The 24,730-nt window shown below is 34.0% G+C and overlaps 2 protein-coding genes across 6 annotated transcripts; both read left to right on the top strand.

Annotated features, from left to right (window-relative positions):
* Positions 1-301: 301 nt before the first annotated feature.
* On the top strand, positions 302-13,449 carry LOC101249722 (uncharacterized). 5 transcript variants are annotated; one of them, XM_019213043.3, is made up of 17 exons: positions 306-613; positions 1,320-1,380; positions 1,468-1,768; positions 1,865-1,950; positions 3,582-3,736; positions 3,982-4,046; positions 4,179-4,373; positions 4,515-4,569; positions 5,990-6,205; positions 6,653-6,765; positions 7,543-7,732; positions 7,896-7,955; positions 8,037-8,291; positions 8,853-9,111; positions 9,188-9,393; positions 9,813-9,863; positions 12,760-13,449. In XM_019213043.3, exons 3-17 carry the CDS (start codon positions 1,506-1,508, stop codon positions 13,048-13,050), a joined length of 2,460 nt encoding a protein of 819 aa, XP_019068588.1. In that variant the 5' UTR covers positions 306-613; positions 1,320-1,380; positions 1,468-1,505; the 3' UTR covers positions 13,051-13,449. The 5 variants fall into 5 exon arrangements, with proteins under 5 accessions (XP_004236518.1, XP_019068588.1, XP_069151364.1 ...); XM_019213044.3 differs by having other exon boundaries at positions 332-565; XM_004236470.5 differs by having other exon boundaries at positions 302-613; positions 1,320-1,768.
* A 671-nt stretch (positions 13,450-14,120) lies between these two features.
* Positions 14,121-19,042, top strand: LOC101262199 (pentatricopeptide repeat-containing protein At1g74850, chloroplastic). Its single transcript, XM_004236112.5, has 4 exons — positions 14,121-16,136; positions 16,755-17,069; positions 17,237-17,344; positions 18,228-19,042. Exons 1-4 carry the CDS (start codon positions 14,317-14,319, stop codon positions 18,565-18,567), a joined length of 2,583 nt encoding a protein of 860 aa, XP_004236160.1. The 5' UTR covers positions 14,121-14,316; the 3' UTR covers positions 18,568-19,042.
* The last annotated feature ends 5,688 nt before the right edge of the window (positions 19,043-24,730 follow it).

Raw genomic sequence — 24,730 nt, 5'->3', positions numbered from 1 at the left:
TTTGTGTTGAAATTTACAAGTATTAATGAAATTATTCTTTAGACAAAAAAAGACAAGAAACAAAATTACTGTTTTTAATGAAGTGGTTTAATGGTGAATCTTTAATGCTCCTATTTCGAGGGTTCAGATTTTCCGCCGCTAAGATATTTAACTTTAGCTTAAAACGCATTATTGAAAAAAGATGTGAAATTACTTATTCGGGAGTAAAATAACCTCTAATTAAGCTCGTTTAAAGGGGTAAAACTGTCATTTGACAAAATCTACAGGTGTCATTGGAAATTAGCTGTTTTTCAGGTTCAGTATTTAGGAAAAAACGAAGTTCTTGTCTCCCAAACACGTTTCTCGTTCACATCTGTTGTTCCTTTTTTCCACGGTTTCTGACTCCGTACACCCATCGCCGCCGTAAACAACCACCTCAGCCGCTGCGTTCCGTCGCGCGCTACCGTCACTAATTATTTTACAAGCTTTAAGCTTTTTTACAGCTCAAGCATCGTTGACTTGGTTATTCCACGTTTGGTTGCTGAAAAGAAAAAGAGGAAAACAAGAAATAAGAAACTACATTTAGGTGTTTATTCTTTGTTTATCAAAACATTAATTGGATCAGTGCTTTTAGGTGGGTTTTTCTTGTTTATTGTTTTTTGTATTCGCATTGTTTAAGTTAATTCGAACTTCTGCATCGAATTGATTTTTTGCGGTATTTTCGATTTTTTTAATAAAACCTGTAAGGTTGTGGTTTTTTTTTCTTGAGTTGAATGAAGGGGTATTTTGGTTCGGCTTATGTTGTTGAAATCTTGTTTTTTTTTTCCTAGGGTGATTGATCAAAGTGATTTTAGTTAACTTGTTGTCTTACTTTCTAATCTCATTCTTGTTTCTTGTAAAAAGAGAGAGACTTTGCATCAGAATAAGATGAGTTTCAAGGGGGTTTTAGTGGGGTTTTCAGAAATTTTGTTTTCTGCATTAGTGAGGTTTATTTTCTTCAGCATAACAGCTGTGCCTGTCAGTAAAAATTTGATGTATGGTGGTTGTATGCTTCAATTTGCTTTTATTATCTTGGGGTTGTAGATATGGATAGCTTTCTAACTTTTCTATGTGCCTCATAATAAATGTCTTTGCTTTACCTTTTGTGATCTCTGACCTATAATACTATGAAGTTTTTAAGATGGCAAACTCTATATTCTCTGATGTCGGATAGTATGAACTTGCTGCTAATTTTCCTTTTTGAAAAGCCTGTGGGTTGCTTATCAAAACTTTCACCTAGTAGGGTTTTAGGTTTGATGAAGGAGTTTTTAAGTTTTGACAAATAATGTTTCTATACACAGGGATCTGCTTTGAAGATCTTCGTTGCTAGACAGTACTGGAGCAAAATTAACTTCTCCACAAGTGAGTTTACGAGTCGCTTTTTGAGATCTTCATTTGTTATAATCTTGTTTCTGATTGGAAATATAGTGGGCTAATACTTGGGTGAAGGGAGTCAGAGGGATGCAAATTTTTAGATATTTCAATAGATGTCTGTTATATTACGGCGCCTTCGATGGATGATAGCTGGTCTAAATAAAGGAACACCAGTAACCCTTAAGAGGCTGCACAGTGCTGATGTGCGGCCTGTGCCTCTTTCGCCACTGTCAAAGCAACAACAGTTGCAACTACTCAAGTCCTATTACGAGTCAAAGTCTGAGCATAGAAAGCCTAAACAACCAATGTTGGAGGCTGTACATGAGATTTCCATCTACATTCACCGGTTTCACAATCTTGATTTGTTCCAGCAAGGGTATGTGTGCATCATGTTTCAGAGTGCTTTATCTTACTCCTTTGGTAATTTGACTATTGTACTTCTGTTTCCTTACAATTTTTGCCAAATATGTAGATGGTACCAGATTAAGATTACAATGAGATGGGAAAATGGTGATGATGGGGTATTAGGAACTCCATCCAGAGTCATCCAATATGAAGGTAAATTTAATATGACGAAACGGCCAAAGCATACATCTGGTTTCTAAAAGAAGGGTACTTTCGAATATTGTAGTCAAGTATAGTGGGATGTAGAAGTGAGAAAAATATCATCTTTGAGGAAAAAGTGGAGGAATCAATATTCTGAAATGCTTAAAGTCCCATTACTGTGAATAAGCTATGCAAGATGAGAAACTAATGTGGTAGTTTTATGCGCTATGATATCTTTCTGATGTTATGTGCATTTGATTTTTATTTTATTGCTTCTTTGCTGAGAACAAATTTACAATCGTAGCAAGTAGTTTTGGTCATTACACATTGTTTCAGAGGATATAATCATAGAGGAACAAGAGATGTACAGCAGAACAACTTCAGGATTTTCCCGACTCACTAGTTCTGGCTTAGATAGTTTGTTTAGTTTTGCAGAGATTTTTTTGTAAGCTCAAATGCTATACATTGTAGTTCTTGCATCTTCTCGACACTGTTATTAATACCACTTACCTAATCAAACAAAAAAATACTGCGAAAACTAATTAAAAGGAAGATAGAGGTCATAGGTTGTATAGTGCACTAGTCTATCATAATTGAATATGAATCTCAAAAAATGAATATGTCAATCCACCAAGATAATACACGCAAGCCCATTCTCCTTTTGGAGAAATCAGAACTCTCTGTTCCCTTTCGGTAATGAATATAATTGATGGCTGTCATGGTTATGATTTATCTATCCTTTTTAACTTCACAAAAATTGATACATCCTTTTTAAGCATCTGTACCTAAGGTAGCAAAGGCATGAATGATTAACTTTCTCTATCGTCAAGAAAGTTTATTTAATTGTTGTTCTAACCTCTATAGTCCTTTTCAAGGTTCTAGAGACAATAATTAGTGAACCTGTTCGATTACACTCCTAGATCTTGTTCTCATACTTGGAGTCTTGTATATGTTTCTCGTTCTCTTGACATTGACATTCTTTCTGAAAGTTGATGGTCATTATCATTTTCAAAAGAGTTCTGCATTTAAGCACCCTAGAGTATGCCCAAGCTTAAGTCAATCACTGTGCTGCTAAATGAGTTCCTATTGTGAGCTGTCTGGATAAGTACAGATTTCTTAGATTAGATTAGGTTAGTGGACTAAATGTGACTATTGTTGGCATTTCATGTATAAACTCATGATTGATTGCTGTTTTGAAAAACTTGACCAACATTTTTTTGCACTTATCTTTCTAATCTGTTTCTTCTTGCTGTTTTCACTAGACATTTGTAAAGTAAACACTTAATGGTCGTAATCTTGTCTTCAACTCTCTTAAGAAGAAGGGAAATGATCAGATGATCTCTCTGAAGAGAGATCTTAATTTGAGAAGGGAGGAAAATGAGTTGGAATAAACCAGGTTATTTTATCCTTCTTTCTCCTTTCTTTTTGATGGGTAACGACCTGTGTTTTGAATGGGTAGGGCCTTTTATTGTCAATTATAGTTAATTATTGATTCTTAGATTGAAGAGAGAAAATCAATGGAAATACATGTTTGCATATTCATGAACACACACATAGAAAACATACCATTGATAATATGAAATAGCTTTTGCAGTCATGGGAGAACTGTTGTCTGGTGAGTAATACCTTTGTTTGGGTTGCAGCTCCTGATTTGGGTTCCGAAGATGTATATGGTGTATGGAGAATTGATGATACAGATCATAGTTTCTCCACACAGCCTTTCCGAATCAAATATGCGAGGCAGGATATTCTTCTCTCCATGATGGTCTCCTTCAACTTATCTCTGAACAAACATGAGGTGATCTCTCTTGAACTTAGCCCTCATCTTAAATTTCTTCCCCTCCCACCTTCTCCCCCACATTCACCCATCAAAGGTGTATCAATCTGGGCTTTGTTCTTGTTATAAAAATGAGGCAACAAGGCCGATTTGTTCAATTGAAGTATGTGTCCACTTTGTTCAAACATTTCAGATATATAGGTTATCTGGAACCGTTATATCTTTCCTTATCTTAATCTCACCTACTAACATGTTAAAATTATCAGGGCCCATCGACATCTGGTGTCATTCTGAAATTTGAGCTTTTCTATGCACCTATATTGGAGAATGGGTTAGTTGATTTGTTGAACTGTGCTTTTCTGTAGTTGCATCAAGAAATAATTCACAAACAATTTTTTTATTTCTAATAAATATAAAAATGCAAATATACTTTGCATTCCTGATAAATAACTGTATAATGCAGGACTAGTCTACAGGATTCCTCGGATGCTTCTCCTGCTGCAGTCCATGAATTTCGTCTTCCACCCAAAGCTCTTCTAGGGTTGCACTCTTATTGTCCTGTACATTTTGATGTTTTTCATGCAGTACTGGTTGATGTGAGTGTGCACATCAGCCTTTTGAAAAGTGGTGTTCACACTTCCTCAAAGAAGGTACCAAGGTTTGTCAAAGATTCCAATCCTTTACTGTTAAATTGAGTATATATTGAGATCATACCAAAGTTGTATCTGTTTCATGTGGCTGCTGCTTAATTTTATTATTATAAGATGCTAATATCTACATTTACAATGGACCTTTTCAGTGACCCTCCTGTGGATAAAGATAATGATAATGAAGATTACAATCCGGGAAAACAAGTATGTGCTCTTCCTGACTTTAGATTTCTGAGTTCTGACTCCTTCACCTGTCTTTCACAATTTATTCGGTTTAACTTTTTAAGTAAGGCAGATATACCACTGTGTTGGTGAAATGTAAGGAGGATCATCTTGTAATTTGCTTCATTGATTTTGTGATCTTGGATCATTTTAAGATTCAAGGATCATGATTTTTTTCCCTTCAAGTGTTAGCCAGTCGCTTGCTTACTCTTCAATTATTCTGCTTTCCATTTAAAGTGTATTAAGAAATCATGGTACCCAGACAGAAAATATTCATGGGTTCCTTGAAAATTCTGCTGTTTATGCTTCTTGCTTTTCAATGAATTTCAGTAGTAAACACAACACTAGTGATGACACATCTTGCAATGGGCATCATTTCAAGATAAAATAATAATAAAGGGCATCCTAGGGTGTATCCTGGTGGTCCATGAAGAGAGATTAGAACAATGAGGTCTCATGTTCAAATCTTGACGATGCAAAAAAATAATAATACTAGGTGATTTGCTTCCATCTATTTGAACCTTGGTGGAAAGAGTTATTTGGTACCTGTGGTACCTATGCTGATAGGAGGTAGGGAGGTAGAAGATACCCGACGTCGTGGTGCACATAAGCTGACCCTGCCACCACTGTAAAAAAAAAAAAAGAAGCATAGAAATTGTGGTGAAGCAGTACGAGTTTGTAGGAGAAGAAATCAGTCTGGGATTTTCACATATGAAGCAAGTCTAGTATCATATCAAATTTGAAGGACTGAAAGTTAAATGACTTCATATCTCAGCGGTGCATCACTAAAGAATTCAACAACAACACTAAGATTCTTTTAGTGGACCCATTACCCATTGAGTTTTGAACCGTGGCCACCGGCCCTCAGGGATATCTAGGATTTCTTTGATTATGAAAAAGAACGATTTGTTTTAGAAGATAAAGTGGTTTGATATGCTTGTTTTCCTAATACAAAGAGGAATCCGAATCATGCACTCTCTACGTTCCAGTTTATGTGACAACATTTCCATTTTAATCCTTTCTAAATAGAATGACAACTTTCTATATATTATGGAAACAATCGAACTTGAATTTCTCATCTTTCACACAATTGTTATGGAATGTTAAGGTCACAAGTTTATGACATGTTTCTTTTTATCAAGTAAAACAAAAGTTATAGCATGTTTATAACCATAGGTTTCAAAAGTCTTACTTTCTTTCGAGTAAAACAAAAGTTATAGCATGTTTATAACCATTGGTTTCAAAAGTCTTACTTTCTTTGATAAACTCTGTTCCAATGCAAACCTTGCCACATAAATGGAGGGAATATCTTTTCTCGAGCATGTGTGACATCTAAGAATCATTTACCTTGTCATTCTTATTATGCGGGTCTCCAGCATTTTTATATCATATCTTGTATCAGGAAATGCTTATTAAAGCCCTTTCAAGTGCACGGGACATACTTCTTGAGGAGCTAGAAAAAATTAGCAAGTCTATAAATCAGTCTATCGATCTTACTGATTTTACTTCGAAGTTCGATGATAAACAAGCGTCCCAATTTCCTGCAAGTGCTGACACAGACTTGATGAATGATGAGGCTGCAAGAGAAGTGCCAAGCAAGATACTGAATGGCACCAAGGTCTTATCCCCATACTGCTGAAACTTTTTCTGATTTTCATTACATTAATGTTGATCTTAGTGCCTTTTAAAATCTAATATCCAAGTTTGTTTTCCAAAAAATAGATTTAATGTTCCACTTTGACTGTGTGCTGTGAATTCAGTTGTATGTTTGTATTTCCTCTTTTACTGCAGAAACTTTTTTTTCATTACATTAATATTGATCTTGGTGCATCTTAAAATTTTAATATCCATATTTGCTTTCTAAAAGTAAGATTTTTTTCCTCACTTTGACTGTGCATTGCTTCAAATTAGCTGTATGTTTGTATTTATAACTTTCCTTTTCACAAAGGTGCTATCTCTTTTGGATGTTCCTATGTAATAAGTTAGATATTGACTTGTGAGTTGGGACTGACGAAGGACCACCTTCTATACCTTATTAGTTCTTACTCTTTATATTCTTAATCAGAAACTAGAAGATGGAGTTCTCCAGTCTCAATCCAAGGATGAATTACTCCAGTTATATCATTCCCTTGGCGACCAAGTCTTTTACTTATGGAGTATGTTTATGAGGTTTCACAGGTTAGTTTACCTTTACATTTACACTACTTGTAGTGAGTGAGCTTATGCTTTTTTGCCCCTCAGACTTTGCTGATTAGTATATCATTTGGGTAAATAATTTGTATTTAGTACACCCAAAAAAGAAAGGCGACTACCTCATTTTATGCCTTAGGTACCAGTCAATGTATTATGCACCTCAATTCTAAGTTGCTCGGACCCTTCACTTTTGGTGCCACACCCATGTTGACACGACATGGGTGTGGGTGTGGGATCCGTGTCAGATTTGGACAACGGGATTTGGGTAATTAGACCAAAATCAATGGGGAAAATCTGGACAATTTTAATGATTCTATAATCAATACAGAAGCTAAGGTGAAACCGAAGAAAAGTGAATACCTTTTATATTGAAATTTCTATGTCACTCTTTTCCTTTAATCTCTTTCCATAATTCTCCTCAAGTTTTCCACATAATATATCATATAAGTTTTATAACTCTATTTTTAGATATTTTGATTATTTTAGGCGAATCCCCGCACCCGTATCCGTACATGGATCCATATCCCTGTATCATAAAAATTAGATCATGAAGGATCCGACCTCTAGATCCCCACCTGTATCGGACACCCGCACCCGAGTCCGAGCAACTTAGCCTCAATTAGTCTATCCATGCACAGGATCACGCGTAAATATAATTTTTATCTAGGGTTAGTGCTGTATTTTATCTAGGGTTCGTCATCTATGGTTAATGCTGTACTGCTTTTTCTTGGGATCTTAAACTGATTCTTGATTTTCCTTTAGGACTCATAAGACATCAATTATGGATTTTCTGCGTGAGCAATGGGCTATTGATCGAAGAGCTGAATGGTCAATATGGATGGTTCATTCTAAAGTTGAAATGCCTCACCAATACATAAGTAGTGACATTGATAGCTCTTCTTACCATGGTTCCCGTGGGAGAGCACCTGTCCTGCGGAAGATATCGGAGGATGTAAGCATACCTACACTTCTGATTTTCTATAATATTTGTCATTTATTTTTCCTTTTTGAACTTTATCTCTGTAGTTTGACAAAGTTTGAGTTGTTAAAGATAAGAATCATTCTATATATTTTAGTGTAGTATTTGACTTGAATTGTCATTCTGCTCTGTGCAGCCTGCACAGACTGCAGCTATGAGAGCTGATCTTCATAGAAAAAGTATTGCACAAATGAGGGTTAGTACAATCTAACATATTATTCTCGGTGTATATATCTTTACTGTGATGGATTGATGAATTAACATTGGTGCATTGCAGATCAACAGTCGATCTATCCAAGACATGCATATATTTGGAGATCCATCACGCATCCCAATTGTAATTGTAGAGCGTGTTGTTAATGCACCTTTGCGGTCAACAAGTGGAAATTCATACTTCATCCACCGGGAGCCAAAAGATGCAAATAGCTTGCTAATTGAGACACACTCTAAAGGCTCAAAAAAGATTCATGGTGCAACCCCATGTCAAAATGGCCGTGTTTTGAAGATTGTGGTTTTTGTCCATGGATTTCAGGCAAGTTGATCATCCTCATTCTTCAGCATCAAATAGATTAATAATCCTGTCATTTGTTTTTTGCATACGTCCTTGTATTTGTCTTTCTTGTTCTCTGTCAGAAAGCACCTCTAGTTCCTCATCTTAAAGCCTGACATACTTGTCTATTCAATATTTTTTTTTCCGTTCAACTCTATGTTACAATTTGATCAAAGTACAACAACATACCCTGCTAAGTTATCTTCTGGATGTTAATGCTCGAACCAAATGCCTGTAATTGAGCATGACGCTTGTTGTTCTTGAAATCTTCTTGTAACTAGACTCTGTCCTCATGAATGGCAATGCAAGAGGAAGGGTTGACATGCTGAATAAACTGTGCCAGATATACAGGATATTCTGATACTAGATTCTTTACTATGCAGTCCTTATCATGATACACGGATGAGGGACTTCCAGGATTTGCTAGGATCACAATGTGCACTTTATTATTGTTTGTACTGCAACTGTGGTGTGATGAGCTGTTTTTACTGATTAATTTGCTTATAATCCTTTCTAACTCTAAGATGAGATCGTTTATTGCAGGGACATCATTTAGACTTGCGCCTTGTTCGAAACCAGTGGCTTTTAATAGATCCCAAGATGGAGTTTCTTATGTCAGAAGTTAATGAAGAAAAAACAGCGGGAGACTTTAGAGAAATGGGCTTAAGGCTGGCACAAGAAGTAACTTCTTTCATAAAAAAGAAGATGGACAAAGCCTCAAGATCTGGAAATTTGAAGACTATTAAGCTAAGTTTTGTTGGACATTCCATTGGGAACATCATATTAAGAACAGCTTTAACAGGTTTGTACTCTGTTATCTCATCTGCTTTTTTCGAATAACTTTTCAACATTTCTGAGACTTTGTGCTTCCTTTGCAGAGAGCATCATGGAACCATATCTGAGGTTCCTTCACACGTATGTTTCTGTATCTGGTCCACATCTAGGTTACCTGTACAGTTCAAATTCTTTGTTCAATTCTGGGTTGTGGCTCTTGAAGAAGCTCAAGGGCACACCATGCATACATCAGCTTACATTTACAGATGACCCTGATCTCCGGAATACATTCTTGTACAAACTTTGCAAGGTACTACATGGTATAGTAGTATTAATTTTGGTTGAGGGATTAGTGCTGCGGCCAAAATGACTGCTTCACCAATTCATTCCTTTTCAATTTATTTTTTTTGGTTGGAATTCATGGCTAGTTAAGGGTGGGAAGAAGATTGATCATTCTTAGTCATGAATTACAGGTGGAATATTTAGTTTCCTTTATCATGACGTGCTTGTGGTTATCTTTCTTATTCAATCAATTAACTATGCCCCTATCAAAAAGAAAAAACGATGCCTCCATCCCAAGATTATTTTTGTTATCAGTTCTCTTAAATATGGTAGCTCGAAAAGATATTTCAAATATTCAGTACTAGGCTCTTATCAATCTGGAAAAAATGTGACTGGAGCTGTGATTATTAGCAAGAGTACTAACACTCGTAATTGCGTCTTTTCCAGCAAAGGTCCTTGGAGAATTTCAAGAATATTATTTTGTTATCTTCACCTCAGGTATTATTCGTATTCTTTTGCTGGCCTCTGTTTTTTTTTTCTTTTCTTTTTTTAACTTTCATGCGATGGTTACTTCTGATCATAGAATACAAACTCATTGGATCTTTTTTCTCTTCAGTATTTTATACACGTCGTTCAGAATATAATAGAACTGAAATTGAGTGTATTAACATGATACAATTTTGTTTGAGAATTGATCTCTGTATGAGAATTGATGTTCTTCAATCTAAGAATTATAATGTAAAGAATTTGCATTATATTCAGTCCATTTGGCTTAGTGGTATCACTGGTAAGACTGCAATGCATGATGTGATTAGGCTATCTACCGAGTTCCGAAACGTGCACCATAAGGTTCGAAAAATTCTTGGTTATTTTGAAAAATGTAAATGTATTAGGCATCTGCAGAAGGAAAGGAGTTGTGCTAAGAAATTTTTTAGTCATGTGATATGGAACAAGAGTTTTCAGGCTTAAAAGAAAGATTTTTTTTTTGAAGGGGAGGAGAAGTTGAGTTTCTTTTTGGCTGTGATCGGTAAAAGTCACTCGTCGAGTCTTTTAAGGAACAAACATTGTGTTCGGATTGCACTGGGAATTTCTGGGTGAAACATAATTTTCTGTGAAAAATCTTAGCTAATGGTTACTAAGATAGAAAGCTCAAAGATCCATGACCCTTACATTCATATGGCATTGTAGACTTAAAGTTTAACAAGCTTAGCTTCTGTGTACTATTCCTCATCACTGAAAATTAATTACTTGAACCATATGGTGCTCTTATGGAAGATCTTGTGCAGAGAATAAATATCTGAAATGTCATGAAGTGCATTCATTCTTTCTATAATATAGGGAAACCTGCATCTTTTAACACACTTCACAAGATCTATTGTTTGGAACACAAAAGAGATCTGGAATGGCATAAAACTATCGAGGACCTGGATTTGTATGTACTTGAATAGCTTCCAGAACTGCTTTATCTTTTATTTCATTTCTTCATATCGTTTTAGGTGGACCAAGACATGAAAATGAGATCTTTTATAAATACAGAAACACCCAATACGTCGATATGGCTTCTGCCTCTCATTCCTAGAAGAGTTTTTAACTTTCCTAAAGATAATTTTTGTGTGAACTCACTGCTGTATGAATGCTTGGCATTATGTTCTATTTCTTGTATTATTGGTGAGGTTATCCTATGCGGTGTATTTACCATAAAATATGGTATCATGAAACCCCTTATGTGCTGTATAAGATAGTGCATTGAATATTTTAGTTCACAACCCTCGTTGGTATTGTGAACCCTTTGTCTATCGGAAGGAACCTCTTGCATGCAGGGTAAGGCTGGGCAACGGAACGGGATGTACCGGTACCGTCCGGTGCCGTTCCGGTTCGGTTGCCTACGGGACGGAACGGGACTTCCCGAACCGGGACACGGAACGGAATGGAACCGAGGTTTTGTACCGATGTACCGGTGCCGGTTTATCCCTGTTTATTCCGAGTCCGGTCCGGTTCCGATTATTAATATTTATTCATTAATTTATATTATATATTTATTAATTAATTTATATTATATATTTATAAATTAATTTATATTATATATTTATAAATTATAATTTATATTTTATATTAAATAATAAATATTACCCAAGTAACCCAACTACCCTCTATTATTATTACATTCGAGACTTAGTTGAAACAGAACCCTCCCTAGAAGGTGGTTGCGTAAACTATGCACTCTACTAGTAGTTGTAAATTGAAATTGTAATTTATAATACAAATTTAAATAAATTAAATTGATATTTTTTAATTTGTGTAATTATTTTATCCTTATTTTTATTTAATTTTTTTAAATTACAAATTTAATTTATATAAATTACAAGTTATAAATATTACTTATAAATTATAACATATTAATGAATAATAAGTAATAACTTTTAAACTTCAAAAGATTTAAATCTTGAAAGCTTAATTAGACTTAACTTGCAAACTTAACAAGTAATTTTTTTATAAAAAATATCTTTAAAAATAACTTAAGTAAAAAATTACATTATAAATTTAAAAATTATTACTTTAAACTTAAAAAATAAAAAAATATTCATATTTTCGTAATTCACAAAAATCATTTTTTGAAATAACTAGATGTGTCTTCCCGTTTATCCCATCCCGTTCCATTCCGGTCCGTTTTGGTTCCATCCCGGTATATAGTGGGACGGGACGGAACCGAGTATCCGTCCCGGTAATTCCACTTGTCCCGTTCCGGTGCAGTACCGGTTCGTTCCGGTCCGGTAGTCCCGTTCCGGTCCGTTGCCCAGTCTTAATGCAGGGTATTAGTGTTAATGTCTGCTAGTCTGCTTAAACCTTTAAACTGATAAAGAAAGAGAAGCACATTTCTATGTCATAATCGTTAGCTTGTTACTGCTAATCACTTTTCTAGTTGCAATTTTAATCACCAATCTTGTAATTGCCACATTTTTGTTACCATCTGCCTGAGCTTCTTATGTGGTACGTTATTTGGAGCATGTTTTGGATGTTGCTAGTTTCAACTGTACACCTTGTTTCAATTAGGCTACCATTACATTATATGTGGTCTTTCCCTGAGACTTGTACCTTCTCATTTGTCCTGAAAAGTGAATATTTTAATGTTACTTGTACCTTTCCATCCGTCCGTGCCATCGTTAAGTGTACTTTGCTCGTGAAAAACTAATTGAGAAAAACACTGTAAATGAAGCATATTTGGTGATTCTAAGGTGTATCTGTTTGGTTAATAGAACTTGTGTTATCTTTGCACTGCTATAAAGAACTGTCTCAAATGGGACATGCAGTTCTTTGAGATTATTGTGTTTCTTATCATCCTGGCCCTTTTTTTCTTTCCAATCTCATTGCATGATGGCTGAATCTCTCTTTTCAGGATGGTTATGTTCCATATCATTCTGCAAGAATCGAGATGTGTCAAGCATCTTCAGGGGACAGCTCGAAAAAGGGAAAAGTATTTCTGGAGATGCTGAATGAATGCTTGGACCAGATACGTGCTCAGTCATCTGAGCATCGAGTATTCATGAGGTGCGATGTCAACTTTGACATAACATTGCAAGGAAGGAACTTGAATACGATAATCGGAAGGGCTGCTCATATAGAGTTCTTGGAGTCTGACATTTTTGCCAAGTTCGTAATGTGGTCATTTCCTGAGTTGTTTACATGACTTGTGGGCTGGTCAATTTCATCACAACTCGACTCCATCTCTGGAGCCCCTTGCCTACCATGTTACCCAAACCTCAAAAAATGGCTATGGCTCTAGGATGTCCAGGGCCTCGACACACTCATAACCATGAATATGGAATGCTGTGGTAAGTCATTCGCTGCAAGCTGATTTTGGTGAAGCTGCTCAGTGTTATATAACTCTATAGCACAGTTATAATGGTAGCAAATGCAGGAAAGTTTAACGACTAATCTACGTTTAGTGATCACAATATTTTTGTACTTGGAATTCCTAGCATCAATATGTTGTGCAGTAATAGAATCATCAGGTCTAACAAAAGACCATTTGTAGCGAGTTAGACAAATTGTTTTTAATATTATCAAATTATATTCTTATGGGGAACTCATGTTGTCAAAGTTATGTTACATTTTCCATTTATTTCATTCACGGCAAAAGAGAAAAGAGAGTTGTGGGGGGAGTAGCAATTCATTTGCTTTGAAACACCACACAACAACATATCCAGTTTAGTCGAAGTTAATTTCTGTTTAATCGAAGTTAATTTTCTTAAATTATTGATAGATTCTTGGCTCAAAAGAAAGATATTCAATACATAATTATAAGAAAATAGATATACAAGTGTTTGAGGTAAATATGTAAATTTTATGAAGAAATATTCGAATAATTTATTAGAGATCTCAATTTATTCTAAATTTTAGAACTTTTTTTCTTCTTGTTTTCCCGGGTAAAATATTTAGCCCACCAAAATGTGAATCTAATTAAAAAAAAAAAAAAGCCTCTTCGAGAAAAAATAATACTCCATCCGTATAAAATAGAATGACTTCATTTTTCTTTTAATAAAATGATTCCCTTTTTTGATAAATTTTTAATTTTAACTTTTCATTTAGCATATTTAAGGCTACAAGATTAAAGAACATTTTGATACATTTGGTATAATTATAATTTACGATCATAAGATCAAAAAGTTTTTTACTTTTTTTAAATATTGTTCCAAATCAAATTAGATTTCTTTTTTTGAACGTATTATTTTATTTACGTATTTTTTTCTCATTATTATCCATAGCGTCCATTATCCACGTGTCCTTCTCCAACGTCTTCTTCTTCTCCTTGTATAACCCCAGCTTAAACCTTAGCTCCTTTTTCTGCCATTTCTCCGAGCTCCACCGTGCTCCGCCACTTCGCCGCCATCCATTCCGGTGCCGGTTATATTGTTCAGTAATATACGGGTGACACATGTTAAATTGACCAAAAATGTCCCTTTCATACAATACTTTCTCCCAAGTCCTGACTCCAGTTCCTCCCTCTCATCGTTACCTATTTCCGGCCAAAATCCCAAATTACTACAAGCTACCCGGATTGCACCGACGGCTTCTGCTAACTGTGGCCGTTAGAGCCAAGCCGAAAGATCTTATCTTAGGCAACCCAACGGTTACAGTTGAGAAAGGAAAGTACAGCTATGACGTTGAAACCCTAATCAACAAGCTTTCAAGCCTTCCGCCACGTGGTAGTATTGCCCGGTGCTTAGATACTTTCAAAAACAAGCTTTCTCTGACTGACTTTTCACTAGTGTTCAAGGAATTTGCTGCCCGTGGGGACTGGCAGCGTTCCCTTCGCCTCTTCAAGTATATGCAACGGCAGATATGGTGTAAGCCTAATGAGCATATTTATACCCTCATGATTGGAATTTTAGGCCGTGAAGGCCTTCTTGATAAAGCCTTTGAGATATTCGACGAAATGTCTACTCATAATGTGGCACGAACGGTATTCTCTTACACTGCTATTATTAATTCTTATGGCCGCAATGGGCAATACGAAACTTCTCTTCAACTCCTTGAAAAAATGAAACAAGAAAATATAGTTCCTAGTATTTTGACTTATAATACTGTTATTAACTCTTGTGCTCGAGGTGGATATGAATGGGAGGGTTTATTAGGTCTGTTTGCTGAAATGCGACACGAGGGTATTCAACCGGATTTAGTTACGTACAATACTTTGCTTAGTGCTTGTTCAAGTAGAGAATTAGAAGATGAGGCAGAGATGGTTTTTAGGACAATGAATGAGGCTGGGGTTTTGCCTGATGTAACTACTTACAGTTATTTGGTGGAGACTTTTGGGAAACTGGGGAAATTGGAAAAGGTCTCGGAATTGCTCATGGAAATGGAGGCTGGAGGTACGTCGCCCGAGGTTACCTCGTATAATGTCTTATTGGAGGCTTATGCGCATTTGGGGTCTATGAAAGAGGCTATGGATGTGTTTAGGCAAATGCAGGCAGCTGGATGTGTGGCTAATGCAGAGACTTATAGTATTCTGTTGAATTTATATGGGAAAAATGGGAGATATGATCAGGTTAGGGAGCTTTTCCTTGAGATGAAAACGAGTAATACAGAGCCAGATGCGGATACATACAATATTCTCATCCAGGTATTTGGTGAAGGTGGTTACTTTAAGGAGGTGGTAACATTGTTCCATGACATGGTTGAAGAGAAGGTAGAACCAAATATGGAGACTTATGAAGGGTTGATATATGCCTGTGGAAAGGGAGGGCTTCACGAAGATGCAAAGAGGATTCTGCTACATATGAATGGACAAGGCCTGGTGCCTAGCTCTAAAGTTTATACTGCTGTAATTGAAGCTTATGGGCAGGCGGCGCTGTATGAGGAAGCAGTTGTCGCCTTTAATACGATGAATGAGGTAGGAAGCAGGCCAGTGGTGGAGACTTTCAATTCTCTGATCCATACATTTGCTAAAGGGGGACTTTACAAAGAATCTGAAGCAATATGGTTTAGAATGGGTGAGGTTGGAGTTCCCCGGAATAGGGACTCTTTTAATGGTATGATTGAAGGTTATAGACAGGGAGGTCAGTTCGAAGAAGCTATAAAAGCTTATGTTGAGATGGAAAAGGCAAGATGTGATCCAGATGAGCGGACGCTTGAGGCAGTTTTGAGTGTTTATTGCTTTGCAGGCCTAGTTGACGAAAGTGAAGAGCAGTTTCAGGAAATTAAATCACTGGGCATTCAGCCTAGCATCATTTGCTGCTGTATGATGCTGGCAATTTACGCAAAAAGTGAGAGGTTGGACTTTAATTTCCTATCAGCTGATTCTTCACATTTAAAACTTTGATATTATTCTAGTAATCATATTGATGCCTAGAAATGGTTTAGATAATTGTTAAAACCATTTTTATGCTGTCTTTCAATTTGCTGGGATATAGCCTCTTTGTTTTTTTGAGAATGGTAACATGTGCTATAGCTTCTTGTATGACTGTACTTCTTAAGGTATTAGGAGGAAATACTCTATTTCTACAATTTGCAAATGCACAGGAGTTGAACTGATTTACTAGTTGTGTGCACTGACAGAACTAGTCTCACCTGATTGAGGAGTCCAACTTCTTTTTCCATAAATTTCATAGTGTTTCTTCTTTTAACTGTTTTTTTATACTGCCTCAGGATTTGTGCATTTTGTACTTGCATTGCTCAATATTTGGAGAAACTTTATTTGTTGGCTTCTACCATATATTTTACCATGTATTGAGTAGGTTCTAGTCTAATTTGGTAGTTGATGTTTGGATGCTCTTAAATTGGTGGATGCATTCTTGTGAATTTGTGCATGACTGGTGTAACACAGAAGATATTTTTCCTTTCCTTTTTCTTCCGATGCTCTTATATGTTGTCTTAAAATTCTTCTATTAGGTGGGATATGGCCCGTGAGTTATTGAATGACGTGATGACAAACAAGACTTCTGATATGCACCAAATTATTGGCCGAATGATTCACGGAGATTTTGATGATGAAAATAATTGGCAGATGGTTGAATATGTCTTTGATAAACTCAAGTCAGAAGGATGTGGTTTGAGCATGAGGTTCTACAACACTCTTATAGAAGCACTTTGGTGGTTAGGCCAAAAAGAAAGGGCTGCAAGAGTGCTGAATGAAGCAACAAAAAGGGGGCTATTCCCTGAATTGTTTCGAAGAAACAAACTTGTGTGGTCTGTGGATGTTCATAGGTACTCGTTCTTCTTAGTATTATGTAGCGGCACTAACCACACAAAACCTGCCCCAACATGCCTATAGTTCCAAATAATGGCATAACTATCTCCTGGCAGGAGATATTTAAATGGGTGTATATTACAATAGTTATCCGGTGTTCTCTAATCATTCTCTATTGTTTTAGGATGTGGCCTGGTGGTGCATGCACTGCAATATCTATCTGGCTCAACGATATGGAAGAGTTGTTTCATAAAGGCGAGGAGCTTCCCCAACTGGCTTCTATTGTAGTCGTGTAAGTGTTTTTGCCTCATTGCTTTTTCGGTGATCATCTCTTTTTTTGTGATGCCATCTTCCTATTTACTTTCTGTGGGTCGGAGATTGATCAAGCAACATAAATGCTGGAACCTTCTTTTTGGGGCTGGACTAAGATAGGTCCTTTTAGTCCCACACTAGTTATTTGCTTCTTTCTCTAAATTTTGGAAAGTAGCGCAATAGCCATCTAGCAGCTCGAGCACATGCTTATTGCTAAACAAGTCCATTATTGTTTCATCTGGTTTTATATGTTTCAACATTTAGAAGCGTCAAATGTCATATTGATAATCTAGGAAATATTTCCACTGTCCATTTATGTAATTTTAGTTTCACCACAGATGAGGGAAGGAAATTTGATCCTGTTTAGTAGTTCAGGATTTTTTTTACTAAATAATTTTGTAGTTTAGGATTTGTGCAATATATCCATTTTACAACAAGTTAAGGAGTCAATTACCAAATTTCCATGAAAATTAGAGTAATCTAGGAAATATTTCCACTGTCTATTTATGTAATTTTCACCACAGATAAGGGAAGGAAATTTGATCCTGTTTAGTAGTTCAGGATTTTTTTTTAAATCCTAATTTTGTAGTTAAGGATTTGTGCAATATATCCATTTTACAACTACTTACCCAGTATCTCACAATTTTCACTCCCACTGGAATGGGGGGAGTAAATAAGAATCTCCTAATATCTCATGTAGCTGTAATTTCGAAGTGTCTGAATCTTCTTGTCTAACCTGTTTCTCACCTAGCAGTGTTGTCTACATAGCTTAGCAAATAGTTAATGGATAAACTGTATTTCTATGTCTTTTTATTTCCCCCTTCCCTTCAATAAAATTTACATGATTGCCCTTTGTGAATCAGACGAGGTCAGACAGAGAAGAGTTCAGTAACTAGGGATTTGCCAGTTGCTAAGGCTGCATATTCTTTTCTAAAGGACACTATTTCATCATCATTTAGTTTTCCTGGATGGAATAAGGGGCGGATAGTCTGTCAAAAGACTCAGCTCAAACGTACTTTTTCTAGTGCCGAACCATCCGTAGAAGCTTCAAAAGGTGACAGACTAATTCCTTTAAGTAATTCTCTCATTTCTCTTTTGGGAACACAAACATCCATGAGTGTTGCAAAAAGATCAGAAAGTGTGAATGCTGACAGCGAGAGAAGCACCAGACCAGATCCAGAACTCATGACGAGCAGTGTTTGAACAGATAAATGAGATATTTTAACGTGTTCTGCTTGACGAGCTTTTATTGGGTTTTGACCAACTAAGCAAGAACACACAAAGTTACCTGTCCCATGCTCTAATTTTGATCTATCCATGCCTTGGCATCACCTCCTTTGATCTCAACTGCAGAAAAATGTCGAACAGATGCAATCCCCTTATGAAGCAGTAGAGTGAGTGCTAAAAGTTCATGTTGTTTTCAATATTCTGGCACTCATCTACGGGGACGGGGAACAGGGAATGTAAGAGATGGAAAGCATTAGCTTACACAGGTGGCTTAGGTGCACATGTATATTGAGAGTGTTCCACTGCTAAAATCAAAATGATTCTTCTGAGAATTATAGGTTGGATGTACTTAACGCTGCTAATAGTAATAACGCGTTTTTGTGTCCTTTAAATTTGCTGTATTGACACGATGGAACAATATCAATATAGTCATTAGCATACTTCTTTCCAATTTTACTACAACAACATACCCAATGAAATCTCACAAAGTGGGCTTTTGGGAAGGTACAATACAATGCACGCAGACTTTATCACTATTTCGTGAGAATAGTATCTTATTCATATATGCTTCAGGATATGAGCTTTGCCTACTTTAGGTTCTAGACTGTAGCTTTTCCTACCCATAGTATAGAATGGCGGACTTTTCACTTTTGGGCTATCGACTTTTGAAAAGGTTAACTTTTCATCCAATTTACAAAGAGGTTGAGATTAGGTTGGCTTTGTTCTTCAACTTGGTTAAAAGCCAAGTTCATTAATTTAGTTACACAAAAAAAATGAGAAGAAAGCTAAAAGTTATTACTTTTGAGTTCTCATCCATTTGATTAAACCGAGTTTCTTTCAAAGAAGGCTCTCCTTTTGACATGTTTACACAAGTTGTGTGACTTAATAAGATTAGTAATATGTAGGATTGTTCAATAGTGTCATATCCATCCAAAATGGTCCAATTCCATATAGAATAACATGGTGCTCATAAATAAACGTAACATAGGGATAACCACTTTGTGGAATGCAGCCCTTTTTGTTTGGGTAGTCTAACTTATGTACACCGAAGATATATATAGACTTTTTACACTATCAGGTCACTCAAAAATATTTATCCTCCCTTGAGGGAGGTCAGGAAGAGTTGCATTTGCTGAGGCATCAGGCAAGGTTGGACCAAGGGTGAAAACAAAGTCACTTTGTAGCAGTAGTTGCACCAAGCCAAACTCGGCGATAAAAGCAAAAAAGAAAAGAAATTATGACTTCATGACTAACTCTTGTTTGTTTGACCTAATTTAGAGAGGATGAAAAAAGGCATTGGAGGTTCCACTAGACACCACTTTTTTGATGCCTAATATGGAAGAGTGACAACTCTCTCATCTCTTTTGCCTGCTTTCATATAGTGAGTTCCGCAAAAGAAAACTTATCACATTTATTGGTAAAATAAAGATCATGCACGTCCTTCCACATTTGCATCTTTAATTTATACAACACTATCACGTACGGTCTAAACTTTTTTTTATAATGACATCTTTTTGTTTACATATTTTTACTAGTAAAATGTTGTTACAAAAGGCATATCATATAATAATAAACACAGACTCGATTCAAAAGAAGTCTTACTATTGTAAAGAGATATGATTGTACTATAATTTAACGAAAAATAGAGGAAACGAAAAATTGTGTAACGTTCATGATCGATTGACTCATATTCGTTGGTTCAGTACTAGAGTTGTTATTGATCAAGTTTTTGGTTGCTTATGTTATATAAGAAAACATATTAGAATTTCATTTTGACATGATAAATAATGATGCCCACCTGCAAAGCATAGTCTTTCGTGTGGCCTTGAAATAGATTATTTTTCGAGTCTGATTTTGACATGATAGTTACAATGACTTTGATCTAGCGTGAATACTAGACGCGAGTGAATATTTTTTTTGTATGAGAATTTGATCCAACAAATTATTATTATTATTATTGTTATTATTATTATTATTATTAGTATATCTTGTGTGAAATTACACACGCATTTAAAGGAGAAAATAGTTGGAAAGTTCCTCCTCATTTTATACTTTGTGATGGGTTTAGCTGGTTTCTTCACTACGAAGAAAAATTCTATTGTTCAATAGTCGAAAATAACCCAGAATTTTCTAAAATCTGATTCTATTTCATTTTATTATTATGAAAAAAAGTTAGTTGGGATCTCACAATTATACGCCTAAAATGTATCATATACATTTTAAAAGGAGGACTTTAGGTAAAGGAAAAAAATGCATAATACATAAATATATTTTTTAATTTAGGTTCAATTGATAATTATATTTTTTAACTTTAAGTATGCATAAATAAATATTTAAGTTTGAACAAATAAATCTATTCATCTTACATGGCGTCTTATATGTTAATTTTGTGTCTTATGTGATATTCTATATTTATAATGTCACATAGGATATATGTGTCTACTTATTTAATTTTATACAAATTTAAATATTTATTTGTACCAAATTAACTTTAGAAGACATGAATATTAGCTAAAGCCAAAATAAAATATATATTTATGTTCTAAGCTAAAAAGAAAAGAAGGAAATTTTTTCAAGAATCTACGTATAGTATCACTTTTTTCAACTTATACAATAAGCCTTTGAAAATTGAAATTATAAAGTTAATCATTCGGTTTAGAGAATAGTCCCATTGACTAAAATATACTCTTTGATATTGCTTGCTCCGGTTGATTCAAAACATTCTTTAAGAAAAATATAATTAAAGGTGTTTTTAAGCACTAGTTTGTATTAATAATATTTTAAATCTTTAAATTTAACTACTATTACTATGTTATGAAGCAACTTTAATACTATGGATATAAAAGAAAAAATGTAATTATTTTTTCTTAATTTTGTAAATTAGATAAATAAATAATTTCGCGCTACCGTAGGACAGTTAGAGTTACTGTTGCCGTTTACCGGGGCTTCCATTCAAAGCTTATAACACTTCTCCTTTCGACCTTCCAGCATCGGATAGGTGTCAGACTCTATACATCGTGTTACCACTTATTAGAGTCCTGTATTTTTAATAAACATTCGCTACCCCTCGATATGTGCCTCTTTCCTAATCAAAAGATAGGAGAACACCCCTTCTACCGAAGTTACGGGGTCATTTTGCCGACTTCCTTCGACATGGTTCTCTCAAGCGCTCTAGTATACTCTACTTGTTCACTAGTGTCGGTTTGAGGTATTACTTTTTTATTTTCTTTTGAGATAATTATGAGAGAGAAAACTGAAATACTATTAAAAGATGAATTTTACCTCTTGGAGAATAATTCATAAGAATTTTTATAAAAAGCAAAATTTTGAATGGAATGATGATGATTATGTGGAATTTTTTACAAAAATTATTTCTATTAGGAAAACATTATTATTATTATTATTATTAAGGAACTTGTGTTCTTACAAGAATATTTTTCCAAAATTTCAACGAATAAAACGTGAAAAAATTTAAAAATTTTATTTTAAATAAATAATAATATATTTTTAATTTTACGATCTTATAAAAGGAATTAATAAGACAGTATCCCTATTGTCTTAGTCCAATGTTGTTGACAAGTAATTAATAATAGGAGTTAGCAGTTAACATCGAGATCCCAAAAGTCTAAAGTACGGATTTTAAGATGAAATAATTAGTGGATGATAATTAATTACTTTTAGTTATTAAAGTGGTCCATAATTGTAATGCGTATCTTTTTTAATAATTATTTAGCTAAAGCTACTCTTAAAATTTGTCTAACGAAGACAAAAGCATAGTTTATAGTTGCTCTGTCTCAAATTATATATTGTGTTTTTTATTTATGCATGTTTTAAAATTTTAATTATTGTATATTTTTTTCATCTCATATTAGTTGTTCATTTTTTTTTTACATTATTCTTTAAAAGTTACTTACTAAGTGTAAAATGAAAAAAATAAATAAATTATCTTGAACTGTAAAAATATAAATAATTTAAAATAATTATTTTTAAAAAGTACGATAGATAAGTTGAGACGAATCTAAATTGGAGAAAAATATGATAACTTGATTATAAATAAAGAGTGAACTTCGATACTGATAATTTAAATCTCGTATTATATATTACTATATATATTATCTGTTTGATGATCATCTAACTTTGTGACCTATAACCCTTAAAGATTTATCTGTTACTTTTTGTTGAATTAAAAAATAAAATGTTAGTTTTATGTCTACTGTGAAAATCAATTCGAGAATCATTCTGCACGTTAAACCAAAAAAAATCAGATTTTCTTAAAGATAATATTCACTATATATATATATATGGTGGTCCAGGAAAATAAATCAAAGGGAAAATAATATAATTGAGTCCACGCGTAGTATAATCAGCCGAAAGATTACATATTTTAAATTTAAATTATCTATATCGTCAATTAAAAGATATGTTTAGGTTATCGCTATTTATATATGTATATGTTTCATTATTATATTAAAAAATTATCGAATAATATTTTTTAGTAGCATGATAATGTAAAATATTTCTTTCACTACTGATATATTTTACATAAATACAAATTTTAATGCTTGTATTTGGAAAATTTCGTTTTCATATAAAAACCTACTTTTGGGGGAACGACACAATCCTTAAAATATCGAAGGATAAAAATCAAAAATTATTTTCTATTATTGTCCTTTTGATTATTCCTAGATTATTATATAAGAAAATTTTATGTAGCTTAGAACCTCATTGAAAACATTAATAAATATTGGGGGAAAAAAAGATTCTAATAACTTTCTTTTTGAGTTTGCAATTTTACTTATTTTAAATTAAGGAAAAAAATTCTCAAGTATTCACTTACGCAGATCAGAAGGAGTATTATTATTTTTTTTCTTTTTTAACTAATTTAATCAAAATATATCTAGCTACTCAATAAGTTTTAGTAGAAAATTTCAGTGGACACATCAATAATTTTTTTTTTGTGTTGGTAGGCCCTTAATTTCAATTAAAAATCTCTTTTCATAATTAAGTGATTTCACTACCCCATCTTAATTTTAAAAAATGCTCGTTAATTATTATATATTATAGATGCAGAGAAGGATAATTTAAACTTCTACTTTATACATGTCAAATTGAAGGCTTAATAACTGAAGAAGTCACTTCTGTTCCATTTTATTATTAAGCTAAATAAATAAATAAAAGTACACGCCAAAACGAAAAGAATAAAAAATATTGGCAAATTATTAACATGCCAAATTGTCAACATGTAATATTTTGTTAGGGGATAAAAAGGTATTTTGATAAAGATTGGAGGTACTTTTTTAACATAGAATAGGTAGCTAGAAAAATAAGTAAACATTATCTTGAATCAAATAATTGAGAGGAGACATATCCATACCATTACTTGTTGTAAAGCTTTGTTTTATTATCATATTCTAAGATAGTGACCTAAATAGCCATGCTTACTTGACAAGTGTGCCATTCATATTATTTACGGATTCAAAATTTGAATTTTATAAATTTATTTTTTATTACTAATTTGCAATTTAAAATTACGAGTTCAGTTATATATCTTTTGAATTACTAGTAATTTCATCAAGTTTATTCATTAAAAAAACACATGATAAAAAACTGATTCTCCCATACATATTGGGGAGTTTTTAATTTTGTTTTCTTTTAATACTGAATCAATCAAAATATTTATGAAATAACGATTAAAATATTTTAATAGATTAAAAAATAGTGATAATAGTTTCTTCTAAATATTAAATTCGATTAAAATCAGGATAACTCAATAAGTTTCATCCCGTTTAAAGTAATTAGCTAATTAAATGACTGAGCATTCCTATTTCACATGTGTCTTCATCTTTTATTCTCGTCCATTAATTAGTACCTATAATTATGATTATGATTAATTGATTATTATACACGATACAAATATGGGTGGTTGTGATGGAATCAAATCATGTTTACATTGAATTATTGATCTATCTTTTAAAATATGGAAAAATTATCATCTTAAAGAGAGTCAACATCAATCCTCAAAAAACGATAAGCCTAAATTGTCAAATGGTAATCCAATTAATTACTCCCTCCGTTACTTTTTATGCATTGTCGTAGATTATTTTTTAAAGTGAATTTTAATAAAAATTTTAAGATGTAA

This window comes from Solanum lycopersicum, chromosome 3, assembly GCF_036512215.1.
Source record: "Solanum lycopersicum chromosome 3, SLM_r2.1".
NCBI classification, from domain to species: Eukaryota; Viridiplantae; Streptophyta; class Magnoliopsida; order Solanales; family Solanaceae; genus Solanum; species Solanum lycopersicum.
This window is presented reverse-complemented; position numbering and strand designations above follow the sequence as displayed.